Source organism: Clytia hemisphaerica, unplaced genomic scaffold (genome assembly GCF_902728285.1).
Source record: "Clytia hemisphaerica strain Z4C2 unplaced genomic scaffold, Clytia hemisphaerica genome assembly, whole genome shotgun sequence".
Taxonomy (NCBI): domain Eukaryota; kingdom Metazoa; phylum Cnidaria; class Hydrozoa; order Leptothecata; family Clytiidae; genus Clytia; species Clytia hemisphaerica.
Window position 1 is genome coordinate 1 of NW_027104106.1, and position 22,237 is coordinate 22,237.

At 35.7% G+C, this 22,237-nt stretch overlaps 3 protein-coding genes across 3 annotated transcripts in view; 1 reads left to right on the forward strand and 2 right to left on the reverse strand.

The window, feature by feature from the left end:
• The first annotated feature begins 6,881 nt into the window (after nt 1-6,881).
• On the forward strand, nt 6,882-9,633 carry LOC136813220 (uncharacterized). The gene is made up of 3 exons (XM_067069735.1): nt 6,882-6,977; nt 8,851-9,068; nt 9,298-9,633. Exons 1-3 carry the CDS (start codon nt 6,915-6,917, stop codon nt 9,497-9,499), a joined length of 483 nt encoding a protein of 160 aa, XP_066925836.1. The 5' UTR covers nt 6,882-6,914; the 3' UTR covers nt 9,500-9,633.
• Nucleotides 9,634-9,739: 106 nt separating this feature from the next.
• On the reverse strand, nt 9,740-12,429 carry LOC136813221 (cysteine-rich venom protein-like). The gene is made up of 6 exons (XM_067069736.1): nt 12,387-12,429; nt 12,224-12,271; nt 11,967-12,002; nt 11,510-11,753; nt 11,123-11,222; nt 9,740-9,988 (listed from the first exon to the last, which is right to left on the reverse strand). The coding sequence occupies exons 2-6, from the start codon at nt 12,252-12,254 to the stop codon at nt 9,740-9,742; spliced, it is 660 nt and encodes a 219-aa protein (XP_066925837.1). The 5' UTR covers nt 12,255-12,271; nt 12,387-12,429.
• A 635-nt stretch (nt 12,430-13,064) lies between these two features.
• The window catches only part of LOC136813222 (MAM and LDL-receptor class A domain-containing protein 1-like), a 61,976-nt gene continuing 52,803 nt past the window's right edge, over nt 13,065-22,237 (reverse strand). Inside the window, exons 74-90 of the mRNA XM_067069738.1 lie at nt 21,776-22,045; nt 21,424-21,569; nt 20,994-21,192; nt 20,561-20,782; nt 20,125-20,359; nt 19,569-19,801; nt 19,166-19,443; nt 18,491-18,714; nt 18,111-18,250; nt 17,588-17,956; nt 17,110-17,397; nt 16,636-16,842; nt 16,188-16,395; nt 15,599-15,849; nt 14,198-14,479; nt 13,650-14,061; nt 13,065-13,469 (exon numbers count right to left, since the gene is read on the reverse strand). Coding sequence (XP_066925839.1) covers nt 13,169-13,469; nt 13,650-14,061; nt 14,198-14,479; nt 15,599-15,849; nt 16,188-16,395; nt 16,636-16,842; nt 17,110-17,397; nt 17,588-17,956; nt 18,111-18,250; nt 18,491-18,714; nt 19,166-19,443; nt 19,569-19,801; nt 20,125-20,359; nt 20,561-20,782; nt 20,994-21,192; nt 21,424-21,569; nt 21,776-22,045 — 4,265 coding nt within the window. The 3' untranslated portion in view covers nt 13,065-13,168. The remainder of the gene's footprint in view (nt 13,470-13,649; nt 14,062-14,197; nt 14,480-15,598; nt 15,850-16,187; nt 16,396-16,635; nt 16,843-17,109; nt 17,398-17,587; nt 17,957-18,110; nt 18,251-18,490; nt 18,715-19,165; nt 19,444-19,568; nt 19,802-20,124; nt 20,360-20,560; nt 20,783-20,993; nt 21,193-21,423; nt 21,570-21,775; nt 22,046-22,237) is intronic.

Consider the following 22,237-nt stretch of genomic DNA (forward strand, 5'->3'; position numbering starts at 1 on the left):
AAAAATAAGGCACGCTGCGAGACAGTAAGTTTCGCCATCAATTTTAAATCTTTTAATCCATGTTATCATGTTGTTTTACTCCTCCTTGATTAACTCTCTCGCAAGCTAGAGAAACGCCCCCTAGAAAACAAACTCGGTGGGACCCTCCTCACTGGAAAAAACGCCAAAAAATGGTCCCGGTGATAAAAATACCCTGAAATTTCATCCCCATTGAAAAGCTACAGCTCTCTTGCCGCTGGGAAAAAACGTTGAACTGAGGCCATCCTCACTGGATTTTGAGCTGTAAACATTAGAAATTGAAATCCCAACTCATTTAAAAACAAGCTCCCATTGGCATAAATCATTTTTTTCACTGGCTAAATAACTTTAACATGGGCACTGAGACAGGGGGTGTCAGAAATGGATCTGAAAAAATATATATGTTATATGTCATTGAATATGCTATTTTCATGTTAAAAATTACAGTTCATGTTATGTTTCAAAATTAAATGATGTCAAAAAGATAAGACTTTTTCAGGAGTTCTGTCTTTTGGAGAGCACGACCGGTGCACGAGTTTAAAAAAAATCTAATACAGCTTTTTGTGCACAATGCAGGGCGGGTCGGGAAATCATTTAAAATTTTGAGATTTTAGTGACCCAGCCGCCCTCACGATTAATAACGAAACTTTTTTTTTTCTGAACCAGATAAATTTTCGATAATTTTTTTATCGGACAAAAAGTGAATATTTGTCTAACAACAAATACTTTAAATATTCGAAAAACTTGGAAAAGCGAGCGCGTAGCAGCCATTTTAGAAGCTCTACGCGCAAGATAACAGAATTATGTTAGCTTTTAGTTGCAAGTAGCGCATGATCCTGAAGTCGGATGAATTTTTCCGCAAATTATGAACAAAAGTTTTTGATGTTATTATTATCACATATCATATAGTATTTCACAATAATGGCGCAACTTTTTTTCTGATTCTAATCATAAGTTTTTTGTCTGACAAAAAAAATGAAAATCTAGGGTCTAATTTTCTGTCTTACTTGTAAAAACGAGACTAGCACAGTATTTCCATGGATTTGTAAGTTGAGTTAGTTCACAATAATAAGGACAGAAATCTTGTTTTTATCACAAAGAAAATATCGTTCTTGATGTTTCATTAAATATTTCCTTTCCAGAAGGAAATATTTGTTAAAACGGTAATTTTTCTTCTCCTTCTTCTTCTCCTCCAAGTCTAACGCTCGGTTTTGGTCAATTTCGTGAGTTTGTACATGAGTCTCTTTTTAAATCAAGCTCCGGCCGGGTAAAAACAGTAGGATGTTCTTTTTTCGAGGCGGAAGACGTCATTTTTCCAAGACACGTCGTAGGAAATATGCGTACGGTGGTCTATTCTCCTTGCCGATCGGAAAACGTCGCCCGGTCCAAAAGCGTATTGTTGATCGGACCATACTGCTTTTTAACAGTCATAACAAAGATGGAGGCAAAAAAGAGACAAAAATGTTTGCTCTTTCGCTATTTTCTTTGGTTTTTATGCTTTCATGAGTTGAATTGGATCATGTTTTTGTACCATTGTCTGGATTGATGTTTCGTTTTACATACTCTTGGTGTGAGAGATACAATCTCTATCTTGAATGGTCTTGGAAAAACAGGACATTTTGTCAACTTTCACAACAAGCTAACTTCAATTTTGCCTGTATATTACCCTCCTAAAGTGATTGTGGATAAATCTGACCATGTTATACCTGGAAAAAAAGTTTGAACTCACTTTTATGGTATGCACCACCCAATGCGCAATGGTCAGATGGCGATGGTTGGTGATGAACTATGATTTAGCTAGCTTTGAGCTAAAAATTTTAAACATGGAGCAAAATTGACTGGTTAATGATTGAATTTCCCTTGGTGTTTTTATCTAAAACAATGAATTAACTGGTTTGTGACAGTTAGTGAAAACTCTCTTAGTGGGAAAATTCTGTTGCGGTTCACAGAACTGTAATTTCAAACTTTTTAAGCTGATATATATACGATCGTATATATATAACCGGAACACCTTGGTCAATATGAAGAATGTTAACTCTTAAAATTTTGATTGTATTGAATATGGAATTAAACAATTGGAATCATTGTCTTGAACTTGGTACTTGGAGATTTTCTTCCCCATGCATTTATAATGTGGAAAACTTTGGTTCTTGGAGATTTTTTTCCACATGCGTTTTAAACGTGGAAACTTTTGTTGTGAATTTGGAGATTTTCTCCCCCGTGCATTTAAACGTGGAAAACTTTGGTTGTGAATTTGTAGATTGTTTTCCACATGCGTTTAAAGGCAAAAGGTTGAAAGTTTTGCTATAAATTTGGAGATTTCTTACATGTGCAATTAAACGATGGAAAACTTTTGTTATGAATTTACTGTATTTTCTTCAATGCCCGTTGAAAACATGGAAAACTTTATAAATTTGGAGATTTCTTACACGTGCATTTAAAAGATGGAAAACATTTGTTATGAATATATATTTTCTTCAATGTGCCCTAAAACTTGACATTTTCTTCCACATATGCATTTAAAAAATGAAGAAAACTTTAGTGTCAATTGACAATTTTTTCAAGTGATTTCCTGGCCTGGCATGACAACTTTTTTCCTTTTTGTCATTCTTTCATTTCAGATATTTCCCTCCCCTTTTTGGCTACCTTAAAGGAAGAAATTTTGGCGGGAAACTTAATTTTGTGGATTTGGCGGATTTGGTCGAAAATCCGCCAAAATTAAGTTCCCGCCAAATTTAATTTATTCCGTTCCGCCAAAATAAATCCCGCCAAATTTAAATTGTTCTATTTATTCCCCCAAATGTGTGTTATTTCAGGCTTTAAAACAGGTTTTTCCTTTTTTAATAGCGTTTTTCGGACAAAAATGTCCTTCATCCGCAAAATTAATTCCCGCCAAATAATTTTTCAAGTTAACCCCCAAATTTAAATTCCATCTGAAAAAAACTTTTCGGCCTATCCCAAGGCCTTTTGATGTGTTCAATAACACAACACTCTACTCAGCGGGTGCGATGCCGGGTGACGGCTTATAAATACTATACCAACTAAGTCCACCTACTCTCGGGTACCTAATAGCCGGGGGGATTGGAATAAGCGGGGGGGGTTGGAAAAAATATCAAAACATTTTGAAATAAAAATGTCCTGGGTGGCAAATTTTTTAAAAGGAGGCTAATACAGCAGAATTGGGACAAAAAAGGGAACTTTCAAAAACATTTTCCCAAAAATTAATAAGCGGGGGGGGGGGCGGCTATTAGGTAAATTGAAAATTAAAGGTTGTCTAGCCAATTTGGTTACTGTATTGTTATTCTCAGTCGAGTTCAGCTTGGATATACTCCGTAATCCGTAGGTTTGAACCTTCGTCATCTTAGGAAAATCCTGCAAATACTAGCAATTACATAAACGAATTTTGAAATTCTTGGGGACTTGTGTTGCTTAATGTTATCTGAGATAAAGCACTTTGAAATCTTTTGAGGACATCAATAATTATTTTATCATTTGTAAAGGAAATATTTATCCGCATCTTTGCGGCTCTTGTTTATTCTTCAATGCAGAAGAAACTTAACCAAAATTGTAAAAATTTGTGACAATTTTTTTACGTTCAAAATTCTTAGATACGTTTATAATACATTTATTTTTTTCGAATAATTTGGGTAAATTGCTCTGCTCCATTGATAATTGTAGCAAATTAGTTAGCTAAATTGTTTTGTGTATTGGCGGTTTAGTTTGATTAAATTACGAGCAATTAGAACACAAAAGATTTGAGAAAATTGATGTTTAAAAGTTTTATTTTAACAAGCCAAGTTGTCAGTTGTGTCAGTCACATGTCCGTCAGGCCATGAGCTATGTTAGGAAGAGTCTCTTCTTGGCTTAAATTTAACACACCCAATGTTATTTCCAAAATTTATCTATTAATATTTAGTTTCTTTCTAACTTTCAGGTAAAACCATAATATAACCGACGGACTACTGACACACAATTGAAGGATGATTAAAATCACGATATACCAAACAAAAGACGAAGACCGCATCTTATTTTTCAATTTTTTAATTTTTAATCTTTTATTATAATTTTCGTTGTAAATTTTTAACTTTACTCTGTTTACTCTACTAATAAAAATTCCATTTGCAACACAACGATTAGACTTGTTATCCTGTATCAAAACGCAGTTAATCTGAGTGAATATTAGCCAATAACCCATCGAATACAGCTCAACAATGTATACCCCTTACAAGCATTGATAAACCTTGGAAAATAATCAGAAAATGCCCCGATAAAATCCGTATAAGGACCCGAATACTGGTAGTGGTATTCTTACAAAGAAAAGAAAAATAATGCATTACAAATTCTCAATTCTTTTGAAAAATCTTTCCTATAAGAAATATTTCGGATATTGAAAAGGCATTTTAAATTTTGATTTTCAATTCATTTGAAATTTTGTCCGCTATTTAAAGTGCATTTTAATTTTGACGCCGTTCATTAGAAATGTATTTATAATTTTCCACAATTCTCTTTTTCATGTTAAAAATGTATTTGTAATTGTGAATAACAAATTAAAATTGTTCAAAAAGGAATGCATTTGCCTAAATCCTATGAAGTGTTATTTTTTTTTTCCAATGCAATTAAAGTGAATACTGTATGCTTATCCATGATGCATTTTATTTACAAAGTTTTTACTCTAGCAATGCGATTTAAATTCGTTTAACATTTTTGTCCAGGTCCAGGTTTCACTACATTTAAATTGCAATTAAACTCAAATTTCAATGAGAAATTCGATGCATTTAAAACGCGTGGAAGTTCCGTAAGGGTGATTAAAAAAGTTTTTTGTTATATATCTATCCTGGTTGATCCGAAATATGGGATCTATTAATAGAAGAATAGGTACTGTAAAGCTGTTTTTTTTCTCGAGTGCAGTCAGTTGCTGAAGTTCTGCTGTGCTGCTAGTGTTAGACAAAAATATTACAGCTGGCATGAATGAATAAAATCGCCCAGCTTTTTATATCACAAATGGAATGAAACTTTTCTCCGTTTGAAGAATTTCTATGGGCCCTATTCCTAGGGAATAAAACACTCAATTTGTGTGCCATAATAGGTTATTTTCTTTTCTGAAGTTAAGAAAAACTACCAGAGAGTTTGTTTTGCGATAGTTGTTTCAATTTGACTCGGTGAAGCGTGACGCTGCAGATCAAATCTGTGTTTTGACTGAACTCACCAACCTTTTAAAGGTACAGTCTGTTTATCGCAACAACTCGTGCTAAATTTAAAATCCAATGAGTGTGCTCCATCTTGCTTCATAATAAAATTGTTTCTTTAAACTTTTATGCTGTTCATTTAAAAAAATGAAAAATAGGGACGGTTCACTCTTCATCCTTGAAAGATAATCTGGAGATATTTTTATGAAGAGAAGGAGTATAAAACGATAAAAAGGTTTTCTCGTTTGTGGTTTAAAAGAGCCTGGTATCTCGGGGTCTTTTGTCTTTATCATAAAGTATGAAAATGACTGGGACTGAAAATTGCCCTCACTGATCTGACCCGTACGTCAGTTAAGTACAGTTGCAAGGAAAATCTAGTTGAGTTAGCAAGCTATCGCAAAGTTCCCTACTGACATAATCGTTCCGCCTTTCATTTCTCACAATTTTTCTGAAAAAGCAAATCAGACATGATCCGCAACCTCCTCTAAGCCAAACGAATCCAAAATGTGAAAAATATCTACTTTGCGAGCGTTTTTCTACAAGATCTTGTATTAAAAAAAAACTTTGTCTTCACAGCTCGAATTTATTCGCGCTGTGATACTCACGGTAAATGATGATTGGTTCCGGCGTCTTTTTCGGTTCTCGTTTCGGTAATCGGCGCTAGAAAGCGGTCACCTTTTCCAAATATGGTTCGAAACGTCAAGATATGGGTTGTTTTGTTGAAAATAAATTTTCTCGTATCATCCTTTCACCGCCTAGGCTGCTGGCATCCACTAACGGGCCTATACTCTACTACCTTCGGTTTTGTAGAGCAGAGGTCTGCGATTCCAACACATTATCACACATAATTCTACAGAATACGTAGATGGTGTAAATTTAAAATTTCTACAGATGTCTGTAGATTTACGGGTGGAATTATTATTCTACAAAATATGTAGATTTATATTTCTACAGACGTCTGTAGAATTACGGCAAATTAGTAGATTGCTACACAACAGAGTCTATATTGTATAGAAGGGTATATAGGGTAGAATTATTATTCTACAAAATATGTAGATTTCATATTTCTACAGACATCTGTAGAATTACGGCAAATTAGTAGATTGCTACACAACAGAGTCTATATTGTATACACCACAATGAGTAATTTAGCGCTGACAAGTAAGGGGGTGGACTCACTTAACGGTCGGGGTTGTGGATGGCCTAATACCGGATAAATAGCGAACTAGACAGTTAGCCTAACTCGTCAGTTAGACTGTTTACTCGTCACTACAAAAGTTCCTGGGTCAGGGGTTTGGAGCTCGAGTCTCGAGCGCGCACAAAGTGAAATCGTTCTTTAATATCTACAAAATCAGTTGAATTCTGCATTCTACATTATATGTCGATATTAAAGAGTGCCGTAATTCTACAGACGTCCGTAGAATTAAGAAAATTTATACATCTACTTATTTTGTAGATTTTTTTGTGAGACTGGCCTGGCGATTCAGACTATTCATTGCCCTCTATTATATTCCAAAGACCGTTCAAACTCGAACCCATTCCCTTAGCTCGATTTTAGATATGCGGCCGTGGAAGCTAGCCTTCAATCATCAAAACTTTCCGATAATGAAGATATTGCAGTGTCAAAACATTCGAAAAAGAATCAAGAAGGAAAAATCTACACTTTTGATGCTTCACAATTTTTTAACATTGTTCACTGCGAACAGAAAAATGTACATTTGTAAAAGAAAACTTTTGATGATTCTTGCATATCAATTACTTGTTTTGACATTTGTAAGTAATATTTTGTCCAGTTTTGTCACAAAGGGCAGAATAAAAGAGCCCACGAAAAAGGGAGAGTGATATTTCTAGAGTGTACTGGAATGTGTTTTCAAGCTCCCCTTTTTCCTTTTTTACTTTAAGATTATCCGACAGTTTCCAGAATGGAAGGAGGAGAAAGAAATTTTTGAAAATGTGAATGTGAAAACTTCTCTTCATTAAATAGAAAGTAATAAGATTTTCCAAAAGTTGTTTACTTTTACAGCCTTAGTTTACTTTCTCTCCTGACGACCCTTGTAGCTGCTTGCATGCATTTTGGGAAACCTGAAAGTCTTAGAAAGATAAAATTTTTGCGTAAAATATTACTTAGAAACAAAAACAGCGGGAAAAGTGACCGGAAATATTTCAGACCGTAACGGACCGTAGATTTGTGTACCTTTACTCCTCTAATCGGAACCTGTAGAAACTTTATACTATAGTATAGGGCTCACTCGACGGAGGAAGCGTAATTATAATATTTGGAATCCTTTAAGAAAAATCATAGGCTTCTGCTCATCCTCTAGCGAAAAAAGTTTCTTATAGAGGAGATATATCTATAGGGGTTTGCGAATCAAACTAGAAAAATCAGGGTACTTTTTGATTTTGAAATGAAAGACCATGTCGCCATTAAAATAGTATATTTAGGTCAATTAGTATATGTAATCACATGATAACGAGTGCAATTCGAATATAATTGCACGAGTGATTTGTTTGTTATTAATTTTCCGAGTCCGAAAGGACGAGGAAAATTCGAAACAAAAAAATCACGACTGCAATTTTCGTATTGTACGAGTTATTATGTGATTACGAGCTAATCGCACAATGGCTTTCACTACTTTTTCCCAGTTAGGAAAGTAAATTACAGAAATTACACTGAGAGTTTTATATTTTTCTCTTCTCTTTATGTCTTTCTTTTATTGTTGTTTATTGATTTTCTTTCTCACAAAATAAATTTCGAATGCAATTAAAACGTTCGATGCAAAAAAAAATGTAAGAATAAACATTAAAATCAATTTTGTTAACATTGGCGCGGCATTGGAGAGTGTGATTAACGATTAATTGCTCTCTACAGGATGCAATTAACGATTAATTGCTCTCTTTGAGGGCGTGCCAAATAAGAAAAAATAACCCATCGTGCGATTATGATAAAAAATGCACCAATTTTCAGAAATCACTTCTAATATGATAATTTTATGACATTTGATAATAAAATTGAAAAATGATTTGGGGGTTTAAACCGGAGAAAATTACGAAGAAAAAAGAATTTTATTCGGTTTTTAGCATTTTTGAGCTTATTTCCTGAATTAACTATCAAGAAAAACGATTCACTGGGTGAAATAAGAGATTTCCAATCCTGAAAATATCTTGAAAATATGATAATATTTCCATATACATTTGTAAATATGGAAATATGACTTTTCTATATTTCCAAAGTTGTGGAAATATTATATTTCATGATATTTCCAATTCTGAAATTCATTAAAACATCATATTTTCAAGATATTTCCAATTTTTGGAAATATCATACTTCCAAAAATTGGAAATATTTTGAAAATATGATATTTCAGATTTGGAAATATGTAATAGTTATCGGACGGTTGCGAGTACAATATGAGAAATATTTTACGAGTTCCGTGATTTTTCCGTACAATATTTTCCGAGCCTTTAGGCGAAGAAAATATACGGAAAATCCGGAACGAGTGAAATATTTCCATATTGTACGAGCTAATATCTGATAACTGGTTTATCGGTGATCCAAAAAATGCACTTTTTCCTTCACAACAACAGAACAGAGGTGTCAGTGGTACACAACTTATTTGTATCTTACATTTCACCATCTTGTTTTCAGGTCGTTGTTAATGGGGATTTGAGCGAGGACATCGCGCGCTTCCGTGATACGTTCACGTACGAACATTACGTCAACAATCGAGATGCAGAGGAGATGGCGCTGGTCTTCCTGCAACTTGATGAACAACAACTTGAAGATTTTGAAGAAGAAGAAAAATTAAAGCGTCAATTGGAAAATCTACCTATTGAAATGAGAAAGCAGATGAAGATGATTAGAGAGTAAGTTGTTTGATATTGCGTCTGGTATTTTTCCATATTTCAGCCCTCTGTCTTCTTTATTGATCGTTGGATAAGAAACAAACAAACAAAATGTGATCGACCAAATATTCTTCATCTAACTTAAAACAATGCGAGGGATGGCGTACGTTACCTTGTTATTGAGAGAAAGTCTGAATTCGTTTTAAACGACAGCATGGAATTTAAGTCTTTGTTCAAATATTTGTTTCAGGCAAATCATGAGGGAAGTGGTTGAGCTAATTCTTCCTGAGCATGTCGAGGAAGCAGATAAGGAAGATAGCCGAGACGAACAAATCCAAGAATTGTTTAATCTTGACCCAAGCACTCAGTATGAAGTTGCTTTGCAAAGTAATGTTTTACGTAATACGGCTGATGAGGAGCCTAAGAATCCAATTCGAATTGAACCTTATTGAACTGAAGAACAACGCCTATTTATCAGAGTTGGTTTTGGTTAGCACCTTACTACTGTGGTTGACCTTTCAGGAACAGGTTACTGGGAATCAAATAATTTTATCCGGTCTTCAAAGAATATTCAATAGCTTTTTTTCTCAGTTATTATAATTAAGTATTTTATTTTATCAGTGACAAGGAAGAGCTTTTACAATTTGTTGGGAATAATAATATTATACATTAAAGTGTCTCTTTTAAACAGTTTAGCATTTGTTACATGACTTTTTGCAATACAAATCTCCAAAATTAGCACACAAATCTTGCGTGCATGGGAAATTTGGTGTGTCTTGACAATTATTGTTTATGGCTGATTGTTTCTTCAAATGAACGTTGTCTCGAAGTTGTGTTCCCAAAGCGTTGACTGCTTTATCGTACCGACAAACGACGATTGATACATTATTGTCATCAGATGCCATACCGCATCCAACTTTGGTTGCGAGAGCCCAAACTTCCTGAAAAATAAATTTAAATTCCTATAATATCCTTTAATTTCATAACCCTCCACTAGAATAAGAATATTTTTGAAACTTCGTGAACAGAATTTTGTCTTTTTGAAGAAAGTTCTACCTTTTTTTGAGAAGAAAGTGGAAAGTTTTGGGAAAATTTTGGAATAAAGTCCTATTCAGTGTCAATTTTTTTGCAAATCTTTGTAAAATTTTCGAAAAATCGAGTGACATGTGAGGTCCATTTTTCGAACCTCAGCGGAGCACCCCGTCGGTCGGCAAGGGTAGCCCCCCCCCCAGTTGGCGAGCAAATTTTTACTGAACAAAACAAATATGACCTCTTTCCGTGAAAATTTCTACCAGGTTCTTACCACTATTCTTGTATACAAGTCTTTTTCATGAAAGAAAACCGTTATGGCGAAAGTTCTACTTGTTAAATTTCTTGTAATATAAGGTAACTTCTTTTGACTAAACCTGTCGTAATTTTCCAAATCACCTACTCCTCCATTTTTGTTTAAAACGCACAATCCCCCCTCTTGAGGCCCGGAATCATCGAGCTAGAAAACTTTGAGTTACGACTTTTTGAGCTAGCTAAATTATGGGGACAAGCTGGAGTTTTTAGAAGCTTTTTCTTTATTTGGTTGGTCGTTAGCCTGTAATAAAACACGTCATCTCTATTACTTTAAATGACCAATCAGTGAAGTATCTTATAAAAACTCCAGAACATCTCAAATTATGACGACATAAAAGTGCAAGTTATTACGTCACTCGAGTCTTAACTCGATTTTTTTATTTTCACAAAACTTTTTTTGAGTTAGTCAACTCGATTTTTTTTTCGTACACAAGTTTTCGAGTTAATTTACCCAAATTTCTTTTTGTGTACCTATATAAAAATCCAAGTTTGAAAAGTTGAAAATGCCTTTGCACTTCTTTTGAAAATATCAGTCTCCCAATTTGGAAAGATAATTTTTAGATAAATTTGCACTTACTTCCACGAGAAAAAGGCCGAAAAGATAATTTTCTCGATGATTCTGGCCCCCCCCCCTTCGAAATCATAGAAACTAGTTTATTTGCATTCAACTCTGCTGACTTTTCATTCGAAAGCATTTCAAAGTAAATACAGGGAAATAAGTGACTCCTTACCTGAATGAAATGTCCGACAGGCTTGTTTCTATTATTGAAATTGACCATCAAGTACCAAAGACTGTCGCTTCTGTCTGGGAGATCTTTTTCTTCATCATGCCTAAAATTGAGAAGAAGGGATATTTAATTAGTGGACTCTTGCTTATTCGAATTTATCATTTGAGCCAAATCTCAGTTTCCGCCAAGGGGAAATCCCTGTAAAATACTTTCTTTAATTCGAACAAGATAGATGTCCAGTTCGAATTCGAATTGGCGAGAATTAGCTGCAAATACAAATTCTCGTAGCAGTGAATAATTGATGTTTGGCAAATCAGAAATAAATTTACCAAAATAAAGCCTTAAATCAATTTTGCAGACCACAGCAACAATCAAAAATTTTCTATTTACCAAATTTCAGTGGCTCTTTGGAAGATTTCATTGTCGGCACTGACGGCGAAAAGTTTGTAGATGTTTTCTCCGAAATGTCCAGGGTTGCATGGATGAGTAAGAATATCAAGTGAAGGGTTGTCTAATAAGTATTGTGCACAATTTTGAGCATCTGCGGAGAGTCTGTAATCTGCTTTCAAGGGAGGTGTGTCCACGTATTGCTCTCTGATCTTGTTGTGTAAATCTCCGATTAAAGTGGGTGAAACTAAACATTGTCAGAAAGTTAATGATCATTACAAATCACGTAACTGTAGACAGAACTCCCAAATATAATGTTTTTTCAAAAGCAATCGATTTCTACCGTATGAAAACAGACATCATGGAATAGGTAGCTTCCCACGGCACGCATAAACACGGTAAATGGAAGAAAGAACCTATAAAGTAGGGACAAGTAGTGATAAGAAAGGTTTGGGCTTACCTATCCATTTACGACTTGACGCTCCAATGAAAAGTGCTAAAATAAAAGTAACAAATATTCTGTCAGTCGTGGATAATGAACAGAACAACATCCTGCCCCAAATTTCCCCTTGAATGAACTGAAACCCATGCTTTGATAAGATAACACAAGTTGTAAGGTACGTAAAGGGCTTATAAGTGCATATTATTACGTTTCAGAACTATTTCTCCGATTTTCGATGTTTACAATCGATCCATTCCATGAGATTAAGAACTTACCACAAAATGAGAACAATCTTAAGAACTCCATTTTATAAATGTATTTTCCTGAAAAAATGAAAGAGTACGTTAGAATAACAGTTTATAAAATCAAATTTAATTTAATAGCAAATGCATGGCTTGAAATTTAAGAATTTGAAAAATTGTGAAGTGTAATGAGTACCTGTTGCTATCGATGGTGATTCAGATTTGAAAATTTGATATTGTGTTAATTATTCCTCCATATCGTTATATATAGTGAACTGAAGATGCCAAAAATAACACTCTAGCTCAAAATAATTTTTCCGAAATAAGATTTTTGACGATAAAGCGTTAAAAAGGTGAACTCCTTTGCGTCGATTAGCAACATCTTACCGGGATCTTACCCAACGAAAAGGTGAAGAAATCATTTTTCGTAAAAAGTGAACAAAGAAAGAGAATTAGCCAATTATTGCTTCATTCTAAATTGGAAACATTACCCTTCACTGGTTTCTTTCACAAGGCCCAGACCTTTTGTCTCGATTTATGGTTAACAGATAATCGCCAAAAAATTGCTACAAACCGGATAACATCTATGTTCCTTTGAAGTAAATTAGTTCATTTATTTTACATAAAGAAATTATCAAATCGTATCTATAAATTGTTTAAAAATCAAACTCAAACGTACGAATAAGGACAAATAATTTTCTTTACAAAAACCAAAATAAAATAGATGCGTATTATTGGAATATGTACATGAAAGTAAATAACCCTAAAAAATGACAAAAAACAAAACAGTTAAAAAATAAACAAATAAACAAAACAACACTTATCTTCAAATATTTATAGAATTTTAATATTTTGACTAAAAATGTAAATTAAAAAAAACGCTAGAAAATATCATCTTTCTTCTTTAGAAGAAAGAGCTTTAAACATGAACAAAAGTTCTTGAAAGTTCGAAATGAAGCCATCCAACCAGACATGAGTTTAATACCCTGAAAGCGGAGAGTCATCGTCCTCCATGTAAGGGTCCTGGTAAAGAGGGTTTGCCATTGAAGTTGCTCCTCCTTTCGTATCCATGGTTACTTGGAAATTGTCGTCAGGGAACATATCTGTATCTACGTCTCCCATGGAAAATTCCGCCATATTGTCTTCGTCATAGACTGGGTTGGAGACTCCTTCTGACGATTTTTTCACGCTTAATTTCTCTTTTTTCTTCTTTTGCTTTCCTTTTGATGAAGATGCGCTTTCGTCCATTGAAGAGTCCTTCACAGTGCTGGACGGTTTCCTAAATTTGTCAGAAAAGACAAAGGTTAAACTCTTCTGAGAGTAAGATTGGCCTCTTGGTGTCGTACACATCTCTTTTTTGAAAAGGACAACCATATATCGGAATTTTAAAGTAAAAAAATATCCTGGCTGGATAAAAAAATAATTGTAATAAAATATTACAAAAGCATTAAGCACTTACGCATTATTAGGATTGGCGGGATCATAAAATACAGAGAAGAGTTGCAAATTTTTCTCATTTCTTCGTTTCCGGATAAGGTAGACGACCATGACCAGCACCAACAACAAAATACATCCACCCACCACACTGGCTGCTATGATGGTTAAATTCGTTGATTTGTTTGACGGGCCACCTCCAAATGGAGCCGGTGTTATGGATCCACAACCCAATTCGTCGGAGCCATCCTTGCAGTCTTTGGAACCATCACATTTGGAAGAGTTAGAGATACATTGGCCACTGGCGCGACATGTGAATTGGTTCTTTTGACATGGTATGGTGGTGGGGAAGACTCTGGAGGAGTTGGTCAAACAATCTGGACTGAGAACCACATCATCTATGGCGATGTCACTTCTGTATGTCACACCAACAACGCCTAAAAATATGGTTCGATGAAAAGAGGATGTTTTATTTCAGCTATCTCTCTAATGACCACACGCTTGAAGAATAAAATGAAAATATTATTTTTGTAAGTACCTAAAAAACGACCTGTGTCTAGAAATAAGTAGTACCTTCAAATATGATTCGGAATTTATCAGTATCGTTTGAGAGATCAATGAAAGCAGGTTTCCACATATCCCCATAATTCTTTGTTTCTTTAAACCTCCGATCTAAGATTCCGTCTTTCTGCTTCAAAACGTAAACGCGTAAACCTTCGTCGTAATCTCCGTTCATGTGGTAAAAGAAACGTAAGGTGCAGCGGCCGTTGGGACGTGCGGCAACGGGAAGTGAGATCAAACGTGCACGGTCACCCTGTTTACGTGGCGAAGATGCTTCAATGTACCAGTAATGACCTATAAAGAAAATTCATCATAATTTTTATTTCCAAATATAAATAAAAACCGTCCCCCAACAGATTTACCTTAACCTTTTGTAAATGGTGCTTTTTTACAGTTAATATTTTTGGAGTATATTTTTCTTAAATCCTAATTTTCATAGTGCCTCATTTTGGTACAATTGGAAAATTATTCTTATACTCGTTCTAAACACACTTGGTTTATGCGTCTGTTCATTCAAGTGGTCAAAAGTCAGAATGTGGGTAATTTTGAACCATTTCGAACGTATATACGTGTCTCTCGTGGTGCAAGGAAATAAATTACTTTGCATAAATTATTTTTTTTTAAAGTAAGTAAGTTTGCGACCGCAGACAGAGGAAAATATTACCTTTATCGTATTAAATTAGAAGACTATCAGAAATAGGTTAAAAAGTGCCCGCACTAATATTTAGTGGAAATATTGGTCCAAATTTGTCAAAACAATGTATCCGCATGAATTAGAGGACGCACTAAATTAGAAAAATGACTAGTCCGTCTCAATAGAATTAGAAAGATCAATTTTCTTTGGATAGAGCTATGTTTTGAGGGCGTCCTGTAAATTATTTTAAATATCGAGTATGAGTAATTTTAAGTACGATTACGACAGTTGATTATTCTCGTGAAATAAGGAAGAAAATCTAACCCATTCATTAAGAAAACTTTTTAACAAGCAATCGTGAAAATTTTCATCTTTATTCATTCCATTGCATCTATCAAACAATGCAAATTTTCTTTTGAAAAGATTTTATCAGATCTTCGACAACGAACTTAGCACCAAAGTGAAGATTTCGCATCATGCAGTCAACAAAGTATCACCAAAGGAATTTAAAGAAATCAAAGAGAGGTTTTGGCACCAGACTTCGAAAGTTTCCGGTTGCGAAAAAAGGGTTTTGATCATCTATGGCCTCGGTCCTATCATCAGATATCATTCGAAAATACATCTGATTAAAGTCTCCCGACTAAAGTTACTTCCATAACAATATAAAAACTAAAGCCGTCCTCTAAACTAACCCTTATTTTATCATGTTCTAAGTCAGAATTACAAAAATCAAGTGAGCAAATTTCACAAGGATTCTCTCAAAATCAAAATAGGCTAACCTTCACTTGTTCCAAGGGTATGATCTCTGGTAGGTCCTGTGTTATATGAAGGTGTGAAACTCGATCCTAAATACCAATCAAAATCATCTGATTCATCTTGCGTCATATTACAAGGATCACGATCGTAACTTTCGAAGTTGCATCCAAGGTAGCCTTTGCATTCACCAGCGATGTGTTCGTCAGATGAGTCTCCACAATCGTCCGTCAAATCGCACACTTTGTTCATGTCAACACAACGTGCATTGCCACAACTGGAAATATAAAGATAAAGTAAAAAGTCAATTTAGGAAAAATTTAACAGGCGTTTAGAGTTCAGGGCGATGTAATGGTGAAATTATGTGAATTAGTACTTGGGATGAGAACAAAACACTACAACCTCCATGGTGTATGGATTACTTTTAGAATTTTGAAATCCCCACTCGGCTCGAAACTAAATCTTTCAAATTAGAATATGTAGGCTGTAATACTAAGCCACGGCAGTCAATTTTTGAAATGATGATTTTTTTAACTTAAAGTGACATATTGTAGATACAGATCTCGTAAGTTAGGCTTGTATGGCAAAATCTTATAAGGACCGCGCCAAACTTACACAAATTTCCCTGTTAAATTTCCCGAGCAGACAGGCTGATGTCCACAGTTTTTGAAATTGACTTCATCGAAGGAAATATCCCCTTGATGTTTGTTTCCAAGACCTTGAGGGTTTCCTCCAACATGCGCAGTGAAGATCAAATAAAAAGGTTCTTTGCGTCGTCCAATGTACACTTGCGTTTTCTGCCATGCGTCCACACCAGTATCATCTGAAAACAATAACAATCATCATGCTCAAACAATTATTGCCTTTTCTGTTGAAATACAGAAACGATGGAAGTCCAAACACTTTGGACCAATAAAGTCAGGGGCAAGCAGGGGTACTATCAAAGAAGCAACAGGATACCTAAAGAAGGGGTCTCAATGCACATTGAGAAATATCTACCGTGACCTGATTTTCACTTTTACTCGTTAAATATTCTATTCTCAATATCAAAAGAGTGACAAACCTTTCCATTCGAACATTTTGGTTGGGTAGGTATCAAAACCACTTGCATTGTTGTATAGATCGATCTCGAACAGACCGATGTTTCGTCCATACATGTGATAAGAGAACTCCATAACACACTCAGAGAAAGCGGCTCCATAGACAGGTGTTTTAATGCTAGCTGCGTGGTCCTTAATTCGTTGGGAAGAGTCCAAGTACAGATAGTATCCTGAAATGAAAAAGTGTAGGCAATGTAGGCTTGTCTACGCTAACAAGAGGGGTGTAAAATTTGCGTAGGAGAGCAGATTTTTATGACACAGTAATTATCTTTTTATACCGTGAATATATAATTACTTTGTCACAAAAATCTCCTCTCCTACACAAATTTTGCATTCCTCCGGTCTACGCTACTGGTAGGATAGAGCTATGTTTTAAATATGTCGTTGAATTTTAGTCATGCCATTACTTTGTGGATTACTCTAGAAAGTGAATATACCTTTAGGATCGTTTCGTCCATCTACTTTAGGTGCACCGATATCACTGGGTTTGCTTCCATTACCAGCTTGGTTGCGTGCGAAATGATATGTTTGTGTGTAATCGTCCATCCATGGTTGGATGCTCTTCTCAAAGCCCTGAGGATAGCCACACGTTTCGAAGTCTTCGTCCGTCCCACCAGGACAGTCGACCACGAAATCACACTTGTGATTGGCTGGTATACATTGTCCACTCAATCGACATTGGAATTTGGGTAAACATGGGTCCACTGGTGGTGGTTTGGGCGCACCTAAGAAATGGTAAAGTGGTTTGGATTGGTTTTCAAGAGGTTTAAATGCACATAGATATTTTACGAAAATATGCTCTTTAATATAATTTTCCCTTTTTTGCCTCTATTGATTTCGGATAAGAGGCGTAAAACTAATTATGAAAATAAAAAGAACGTTACTAAATTGCAAAGTCTAAAAAAAAATTATTACCAGGCAATAGTTTTCCGTTGAAAACACAATCAGGGCTGAAAATAACGTCATCAATTGCTACGTCACCACGATTGGATATTCCGATTTCTGCATTTAAGATAATCTGGAAGTCTTTATCACTTGTAAGTTTCAGTTTGGCTTTGTTCCAACCAGCACCTTGATCATCCGTTTTAGCCCAAATCTTGTTCTCAAGGATGCCATATTTGGTTGCCATATAAACAGAGAGTGTGCCGATCCCTTTACCTCGCATGTTATACCAGAAAGTCACTTGGCAATCTTTAGTTGAGGAGAGTGGAGCGAGAGTTGGGGAGGCGAGAGATGCATTGTCGCCTTTTGTGTGAGAGGAAGCATCCACGTAGAAGTAACGACCTGGAAGATGGATTGTTTAAGAAAATGTGCTATTACAATGTTCTCTCTTTAAAACTTTATAACCTTTTTAGGAAGGGAGGGTTTTTAGCCTCCACTGTCATTTGCAAAGTGAAAGCTTTCTGCAACAATAACTGGTTTAGTCTAACGAACATACCATGTTCTTCTTGCGTAGTATGATCAACACGCGGTCCGAACATTCCCGAAGAATCGACCGTACGTCCGCTGTAAATGGTCCAATCAATACTGTCGTTTTGTAATTGTACCCAGCCGTTTAAGCCTTGCTCGAAATCGTACCTGAAGAAAGTGGAATGGAAGGTGAAAGTTGGGTAGATAATATTGACTGGAAAATTCATAATCATCTTGAAGATAGCATCGTGAACTCCTGGTAATGGTGAATTTTTAGGCGGCTTTATCGAATCACTTGGTTTAAGTTTTGCATATTTGGTGTAGCCTTTGCATAGTACTAATGCTTAATGAACTTAACCAAAGAGTGAGAATGACACACCTTTCAGATATTCAAAATTAAAAGCATACTTGGTGTATCCTTTGCAGAGTGTTTGGACATCTTCATCAGAACCATCACAACAATTAGGTTCATTATCACATAAATCGTTCTTCGAAACACATTGTTGAGTTTTGCTACACGTGAATTGATCACTGGCGCACGTGGTCGGTTTCTTCTCAGCACAGTCGAAAGAGAAATCGTCCAAAGCAGCATCCGTTTGGAAACCATCGAAGCCAGTACCTTCGATAACCAGCTATGAATGAAAAACTAACGATTATTTATGGTTACAGAAAGGTAACTTGTCTCATGTTTGTATTATAAACCCAAATAAAAATGCAGGCTAATTAAAAAAACCCTATTTTTTGGCCCAAATTTGCCCAAATAAATTTTTTCTCAAAAATCGGGCTCCGTCACATTTTGGGCATTGCCATTTTGCATCATTGTGCCAAAAATCAAAAAAAACTAATGAGCCAATCCTGAGAAAAGCTGGTAACAGACGAACGAACGAACGAACGAACGAACGAACGGACATGGGTTAATTTATAGGACCTCCACCGGGGTACCCGGAGGTAGGTCCAACAATAAAATGTGTATTTCCTCAAATCTTTAAATTCTAATATCACAGTTTAGGCTTGGTGGATTTTTATTCAGTTTTAGGGCGGTACTAAATAGAAAAACACTGCTCCTTTCAACTATGAACTTACACTGAAATCGTTTGGACAATGCGGTAATGTCACTTTCTGTTCTTTCCATTGTGAACCTGTCAGCTGTCTGGTTCTGGTCAATAAAGTGTCTTTGCCATACTTTCGATAGTAAACATTTAAGCGAACGTCACTATTCAATGCCATGTTTTGATTCCACATGTTGTACCAGAAAGTGAAAGTACAATCGTAAGCTCCGTGGTAAAACCATGGGCTGACGATTTGAGCTGTCGGATAAATCTTGTTTTTACCCTTGTCTGACTCCATTAAAAGGTAAGTGCCTTGAAGGAAAATAAAGTAAATGAAAATAGTAAATCAAACATCGTTAAGCGACAGTTGTCTCGGACAGCGAATACAAAACTGATCACTGGAATTCTTAAGGTCTAAAATTTGAATAAACTAATACCTTTGTCAGTTCCTTTAGTATGATCAGTGGTGGGTCCACTTCCACCCAAAGCGGCACCACGATGGAGTTTCCACCTCATATTGTTATGCTGGGAATAGGAATTATACCAAGAACACATGGTGTTGTCATCAAAATCACATTTGGAGTTGCAATACACTTCATCATATCCATCATCGCAATCTTTCACGAAATTACAAACTTTTGTGTAATCGATACATTTGCCGTCTCCACAGCTGTAGAAAAAACAGAGAAAGAATTTGCAGGGAAAACTTATCCAAGGGAATATAAGTCCCAAGCAGATATAGATTTAGCATATGTATACGACGGAAAGCTCCAATCTTGAGAGAATACGTTGATTTTCGTATTAGAAAACAAGAGCATCCAAATTCTTCATGCAATTAGAATAAATTGAACATAAATGTAAATGTAAATTACAACTATCACACGTTCTGTGGGTGCATTCTTGCGTAACGAGACTTATTCCCTTGAGAGTGGTTTCCACACACATGGTAGCAAAAAAGTGAACACTAAAAGCGAAAAGGCTTTCTCAACATACCTAAATTCTCCAGATTTGCATCCAGGGGGAGGAGTTGGTGTAAACGGTAGAGGATTCAATGTGGCCGTAAAATCCACTCTGCAACTCTTGGAGAATGAAATGTCATCAATGGAGATGAACCCATCATTCAATCCAAACAACCCAGGGTTGAACATAGTGGCTTCAATAGCGATTTGGAAAGTGGAGTGTGATTGAATGTAGGCGTAATCTTTATGCCAGAATTTGCCTTGGTCACCTGTTGTAGAAAAATCAATTTAATGTATTAAAACTCACAAGGAAAATTGATTTGAAAATGAGAAAAGAATAAGATAAGAAGCACGTTTTGGAGAAAATCGACTGTTGACTGTACCAAAGCTGATATTTCATTGCCGTGCTACGATAAAGATGATTCAATCTTGTATATAATCACTAACAAAGTTACGAGAACACAATTTACCTGTTTTGGTCCACAACGTTTGCATTGGAGCATTAGGATCAGCAGACGTTCTCAACTTGATGGAAAGGATATCTTTGTCATCACCGAACATATGGTAGTGAAAACGCATCTCACAGTACTGGTAATTGGTTGGCTTGAATACTGGGGAGAGCAATCGAGCAGTTTCATTGGATTTGAACACCAACCACGTGGCCATGTACATGAACCAACCTTTCGCGTTCCCTGACATGTCGAAAAGTAAAAATGTCTAATGATTAAATCTAAACTATTAACAATAACATTCGTTACTTTAGGCCATATCTTTGCAACATCTTCGTGAATAGTTTTAACCCCCAGGAAATCGGTCTCAAAACGATCAGATGTGTAACCAAAGAACTGGGTCTCAAATTTCTGCTTGCTATAGAATATGCAACCTAAAAGATAATTAACAAACCGTGAGTGTGATCGACACCAGGAGCAGTGTTATAGAAAGTAGTGTCTCCATTCCCTCTCATCCAATCAGATTCGTCGTTTTGATCTTGGTACCAATTACACGTGTCCATTTCGAAGTTGCATCGTTCAACATAATTGTTGGCACAGATCTCCGGTTTTTCATCACTGAAGTCACCGCAATCGTTCGCAAAATCACAAATCTATGAAAAACGTAATTTCGATGAAAAGTAATCATCAGACATACTTTCCTGTACGATTCTATAACCTTGAATGCATTGGTAAGAGTGTCTTTCTAGAGTTTACAATATGGTTTTGGAGAGCAGAAGTAAATTATGTTGAAAACTAAGATTATCCCGTATCGCAGTCATCGCATTATCCTATAAGATTTACATTACTATAAACAAGTCAGTCTTTTTTCTCACAGTACGTACCTGATCTCCATAAACACATGCCCCATTATCACATGTCACGTGACCCATACCGCAATAACTCTGTATTTGAGGGAAAGCACAATCCACAAGTTTGATGTCATCAATTGCCAGGTATTTATCGTTCGTTTCAAATTGTAATTTCCAACCTGTAGAGGAATAGTATTCTTTTGTCAGATTTCTGTCTCACCAAGAAACATTGAACAAAATTTAAAAATAGTCTCTCGACCAGTAGTAGGTCGAGTAAGACCTTAAATCTGATTCACAGACATTTACTTCATTTGGTATGTATTTGTGAAAAGCAATCATTGTCAAGAAGACTGAAATGGTAGAAGGTATACAACGTGCAATATACCTGGAGGTCTGGCACCTACTCCAACCGTCATTTGTTGCCATTTATCCACACTTTCTGTTGCACCAGCATATATCATGGAATTGACAACTGTTGTCGTGTTGTAGCCCCAGTCCTCTTCTGTTCTGACCATCATACCCAGGCCTTGTGACGTGTTCTGATAGTATGAGAACTGAACTTTGCATTCAGGTGCTGTGGGCAGAAGGTGGGTGCTTTCCAACGTAGCGACTGGTCCAAAATAACCGCTACCATCTACTGACATTGCGAAATATCCTATGAAAAAGAAAAGGTTGGATCAAACTTTTAGAAAAATGACTTTAAAAACATTTACTGCTTATCAAAGTTTTATAGCGTCATAAGAATGGACATCTAACGTTGTATGGACGTGAAAAAAAACGTAGTGTCAAAACTCGAGTTGACGTGTTATAAGATGTTTGTCCAACCAAATGAAGTGATCCTTAAAAA

Excerpts from the sequence above, each read along its gene's own strand:
- LOC136813220 (XM_067069735.1), top strand. The coding sequence starts at position 6,915 with ATGTACATTTGTAAAAGAAAACTTTTGATGATTCTTGCATATCAATTA. Across the intron at positions 6,978-8,850 it reads AATTACTTGTTTTGACATTT|GTCGTTGTTAATGGGGATTT; the intron begins GTAAGTAATATT and ends TCTTGTTTTCAG. Across the intron at positions 9,069-9,297 it reads CAGATGAAGATGATTAGAGA|GCAAATCATGAGGGAAGTGG; the intron begins GTAAGTTGTTTG and ends TATTTGTTTCAG.
- LOC136813221 (XM_067069736.1), bottom strand. The coding sequence starts at position 12,254 with ATGGAGTTCTTAAGATTGTTCTCATTTTGTG. Across the intron at positions 12,003-12,223 it reads AAGATTGTTCTCATTTTGTG|CACTTTTCATTGGAGCGTCA; the intron begins GTAAGTTCTTAA and ends CTTTTATTTTAG. Across the intron at positions 9,989-11,122 it reads CTGTCGGACATTTCATTCAG|GAAGTTTGGGCTCTCGCAAC; the intron begins GTAAGGAGTCAC and ends TTTATTTTTCAG.